Source organism: Scylla paramamosain, chromosome 11, assembly GCF_035594125.1.
Source record: "Scylla paramamosain isolate STU-SP2022 chromosome 11, ASM3559412v1, whole genome shotgun sequence".
Classification (NCBI taxonomy): domain Eukaryota; kingdom Metazoa; phylum Arthropoda; class Malacostraca; order Decapoda; family Portunidae; genus Scylla; species Scylla paramamosain.
The window spans coordinates 24,371,023-24,376,022 of record NC_087161.1 but is presented as its reverse complement, the minus strand read 5'-3'; the positions used below and the strand labels follow the sequence as shown (position 1 = coordinate 24,376,022).

At 42.7% G+C, this 5,000-nt stretch overlaps 1 protein-coding gene across 2 annotated transcripts in view; it reads left to right on the top strand.

Moving 5' to 3' along the window:
• LOC135105093 (C-type lectin domain family 4 member E-like) overlaps nt 1-1,730 on the top strand; it is a 9,799-nt gene extending 8,069 nt beyond the window's left edge. Inside the window, exons 3-8 of one of the 2 annotated variants that reach the window (XM_064013055.1) lie at nt 1-175; nt 317-444; nt 548-728; nt 845-914; nt 1,083-1,182; nt 1,341-1,730. The exon at nt 1-175 is cut by the window's left edge and continues 168 nt beyond it. In XM_064013055.1, the coding sequence (XP_063869125.1) occupies nt 118-175; nt 317-444; nt 548-728; nt 845-914; nt 1,083-1,182; nt 1,341-1,487 (684 nt within the window). In that variant the 5' untranslated portion in view covers nt 1-117 and the 3' untranslated portion in view covers nt 1,488-1,730. Of the gene's footprint in view, nt 176-316; nt 445-547; nt 729-844; nt 915-1,082; nt 1,190-1,340 lie in introns of both variants that reach the window. The other variant, XM_064013054.1, reaches the window with a different exon arrangement.
• Nucleotides 1,731-5,000: the final 3,270 nt, after the last annotated feature.

The window sequence follows — 5,000 nt, the reverse complement described above, 5'->3', positions numbered from 1 at the left end:
ACAGCTGCACACAGCCTCGAGTGCACAGCGTGGGAGCAGGACACGTGCCTGGGAGAGTTGCACACCAAGGGCATATATATAAGTTTTGAGTGTCGCCGGCAGGTACAACCCACCGCCATGATTCACTTCGCCTGCATCCTGACGGTGGCCGCCGCCGCGCTCTCGTCTGCGACAGGTAAGAACAGACAGACAAGATACGTGAAACTAGTGGACAAAGTGTGCACGCCACCATCTTTCTCTTACTTACCATCCCTATTCTATGGAGGGTAGAGTAGGAGCAGCACCACTCTACTAGTGCTGTACTCTCGCTACACAGGCGCTTCCCTCGTCCAGGCCGTCGGCGACGTGCCGCTACAGGTTGGCTCCGCGCTGCACCTTGATTGTGGCGTGCAGGGCCGCTACCGCTACTGCCTGTGGGAGGCTGAGGACGGCCGCGTCTTTCAGGTGAGAAACCTGATACGCCCGGTCAATCTTGTGGCGGTGAGTGTTTGGCTCAAAAGCCGCGGCTCTCCACTAACAGTGACACTGACACTCACTGTCACCACAGGTGGAGGACGTGCGCGCCGGGCGCCACGTGGGTCTCAGGGCGCCGCACAACCTCACCCACAACCAGTGCGGCATCGTGGTGGAGCAGGCCGCGGCCAGGGACGCCGGCAGATGGACCTGCAGAGTGTTCCTGCAAGGGAAGGCCCTGACCACTGTGAGGAATGTCCGCAAGGAAGCCAAAGGTGATGACGATGAAGGTTCGAGTGTTTAATGCGCCTCTTGCTTACTAGACGCGTGTGACGGAACGGCACCGCACAATGGTGAAAGGCAACACTGTACAAAGCTTTCCTCCCTACAGGGTGCACGAATCCCTTTGTGGCTGTGGGAACTGGCTGCTTCTATTTCAATCCTGACCTCGCTCTCAACTGGTGAGTCTCGCTGCAAGGGCCTCCTCGCCTGTGTGCTGACACACAAGTGTTCTGTGAAATGTTGAGGCAGTGTGAATCTTTACAAGAGATTGAAACAACTGTAATCCTGATCTCGTGTGTGCATCATTTTATTTTACTTTTTTTTTATTTTATTTATTTTTTTCACAGGGGCGATACGCGCGCCTTCTGCCACAGTCTGTCCACAGACGCAGACCTGGCGGTGGTGGACGACTGTCACCAGCTGGAGCTGATCTGGGGCCACATTGAGGTCAACTGTGGGTGTCGCGGCCTATGCATGGCGAATACCGTCAGCCAATGCTCATGATTTTTTTTTTTTTTTATTGTTTACTACAAAACTTTTTAACCTTAAATATTTGTCTATTCACCTATTGATCTGCCTACACTAACTTTTTTTTCTCTTCCCAGATGGTCCCAACTACTTCTGGCTCGGCGCCACGGATGAGTATGACGACGAAGTGTGGCGTTGGGTGGACGGGACACACGTGCCCATGGGAACACCCTTCTGGGCACCCTCAGAGCCCAACAACCTTGGCGGTAACGAGAACTGTCTGACTATTCAGTCAGGCACTGGTTACTTCAATGACCTGAACTGTACGAGAGAAACTGTCCATGTCATGTGTCAGGACAGGTCTCCGTAGCTTTCATCTTCTATCTCCGAATACACAAGTGAAGCTGCTGCTGCACTCTTCATGCAGAGAAAAAAAAAAAAAAAAGATTTCTTCACTTCACTAAAGTTCCATAAAACATGCCATATTTTCTTGCTTTTACTTAAACAATAAAATGCAAACAAATTCCCAGTGTCTTTTACCTTTCTTCCTCCGCATCCTTCCCTCACACCTGATCTAAATCTAGTTTCACTCCCCGCTCATTAACACACCACGCCTCACACCGGCGTCCCCACGCGCTTCGTCCCAAAGCAAGCAAACCAATACAATCCCTATTTAGTCTCGCCTTCACGCCCTCCAGGCCTGCGCATCCTTCCCCCTTCCTCCCGCCAGTCACCGCATTGGGAGTAACGCGAACAAAGGCGTGAGGAAGGTCAAGCAGCCTTCATCTTGAAGGATGGAGCGGAGGAAAAGGGAACTTAGTCCTTACTACCACCACTACCACCACCACCACCAATACTGTAGCTACCCAAGCAAATTTCACCATTAACCTTCTCGCCTTTCTATTCTTATCACGATTCTCTATTTTTTTTTTTTCCTACATTTTCTTCCTCCTCCTTCACATCTCTGGAAGTTTTTGAAGAAGGATGTAAGGGAAGAAGAGAATGAGGAGAAAGATGAAGAATGATTAAGGAAAAGCAGAACAAGAGGTGCTAATCGTCTTTTGTTGTTTTGGCATAATTATCAAATGACAAAAATAACTACAAAATCTCTCTCTCTCTCTCTCTCTCTCTCTCTCTCTCTCTCTCTCTCTCTCTCTCTCTCTCTCTCTCTCTCTCTCTCTGCCACCTACATCCTCCCTCCACATAAATGTCAGCTCCACTTTCCACTCCCTCCACAGTTTCTCCTCTCTCAGTCACCTGATTACAACTTTCAGTCACTCGCTTCTGCTCTTTACTTCTTTATCATTCCTATATCTTAAGGAGGAGGAGGAGGAGGAGGAGGAGAAAAATAATTCGTAACTATATAGAAACATGTGAAAGAAAGACAGTCACGCGTAGGGCTAAACGCTTCTAGCAGCTTGTATTTTCTTGTTAATATATATATATATATATATATATATATATATATATATATATATATATATATATATATATATATATATATATATATATATATATAAAGTGGTGGTATATACTTCAGCGCACCGAATTTCGTACTTACAAAGTAATGGCGGTGATGGCAATCCGCCACACAAACGCAAGGAAGGAAATCCACACTTACCTGGAAATTAAGGAAACACGTATTAGTGACAAGACACAGGAATAAAGGCAACGATTAATTGCAATAATAATAATAATAATAATAATAATAATAATAATAATAATAATAATAATAACAATAATAATAATAATAATAATAATAATAATAATAGATATAATGATGATAATGAAAATAATTTTCACATGCCAGCTGTTCTTCCCTTACGTACTCTCATTGACTACCTTTATTTTAATCTCCTCTACACCTTACAATATTTTTCCTGCATTCTCATTTTGGTTTATAACGAGACGGTGGAGGCGGGGAACCCTGGAATGATTGGTGTGTAGTCGGGAATGCAGGTCGGGGAGGGAGGCAAAGAGGCGCTCACAACGACCACCTGGCTGGGCAGGAACGCTCAGGTGAAGGAGCCTCAACGACAACACCTGCACGAGACAAATACTACTTACCTGGCCTGAAGTTCAGTGACTAATTACGAAGACTCGTTGAATAAATGTATGAATAAATGAAAAATAGTGGATAACTGAAGCACCGAATTAAGCATTAATAAATCAGTGAAAGTGAAAGTAAATGAATTAATTAAAAACAAATTATGAAGGGATGTTTGAAATACAATGTAGGAATGAATAATGGAAAGCCTGAATAAATTAATGAATTATTAACTGAACGAATACATACAAATAATTGAGTAATACAGTGAATCAATCAAATAATTTAACTGAGATTTAAAAAGGACTTAAAGAACGAACGAACGAATGAATGAATGAATGACAATGCCCTTTACCCCTCTCTCTCTCTCTCTCTCTCTCTAAGAACGAACGAACGAATGAATGAATGAATGACAATGCCCCTTACCCCTCTCTCTCTCTCTCTCTCTCTCTCTCTCTCTCTCTCTCTCTCTCTCTCTCTCTCTCTCTCTCTCTCTCTCTCTCTCTCTCTCTCTCTCTCTCTCAGCTGGACTAGGGTGGATTTCTCTCCCACGTGTTTTTCCAGCTGTCTGTCTCGCCTCCCCCTGTGTACAAAGAGAAATTGAACCTTTGGAACCCTGGAATGGGTCCGGCAAAGAGGCGAGCACTGAGGCATCGCTTCATAACCTTACACCTGCTGCACGCCACACTGTTACCTCGCATACATCATACGTTTTTTTTGTTCTGTATATATACGAGGGACACTGGCAAGCACACTAGAAATTCATTCATTTTTTTTATCATCTCGTTCATGCATGAGCACACTAAGTCTTGTTGTCTTTTCTCTTTCATCTTCAGACACTTTTTTTTTACTTTTTTTTCTTTAAAGGAATATGCTACTTAATTCACACCTCACACCTTTTTATTGTCGTCTTTATATATTAGTACACTTGATGTCTTTGTTCCTTAATTTTGAGTGCCTTTTATTTTATTTTATTTTCTTTCAAGGAATATTTTGTATCTAAAAAAAAAATATCGCTGTTTTGTCACTTTTGCATGATTGGTAAGCTGTTTCTCTCTTATCTTTAGTGATTTTCATTTACATGTTTCCTTTTTCCTTTTTTATCCCCCAAGGAATGTTTCCCTTCTGGTTGATCTAAAAATTTCAGTTACCTGATTCATATACTACGAATCAATCCTTCTTTCTTCTTTATTCCACCTTTATCCACTCTCATTCCTATTTTCCTTCCACTCCTATTTTTTTCTCACAAAGATTATTTCCTCTAAAAACTCATCTAAAAAATAATTAATCTCACTCCTTTATTACCGCAATATCCCTTTTCCTTCTTTCATCTGTAGTTACTTCTCATTCTTATTTCATATTTTTTCCCATTTTTTTTTTCAGCCAAGGAAAATTTTCACTTAAAAATTTCACAGGCTTCCCTTCTCAAACATTCTAAAAACACCCGGATTCTTCTTTTCTCATCACTCTGCTTTATCTTACCCCTTTGTCAAGTCCTTTACGCTGCTCCCTCAGCTCAAAGGAACATAGAAAATGGAGAAGGAGAGATGGAAGAGACAAGAACGACGGGTTAAAAGAGAGAATGCAAAAATTAGAAAATAGAGAAAAATGAAGATAAAGAACAAGAGGGAAGAAAGGAACGAAGAGAGGGGGGAAAATGAAGGGTACGAACGAGCAGGGGAGAAGGAAGAGTCAATAATGAATGATAATAATAATGATGAGAGAGAGAGAGAGAGAGAGAGAGAGAGAG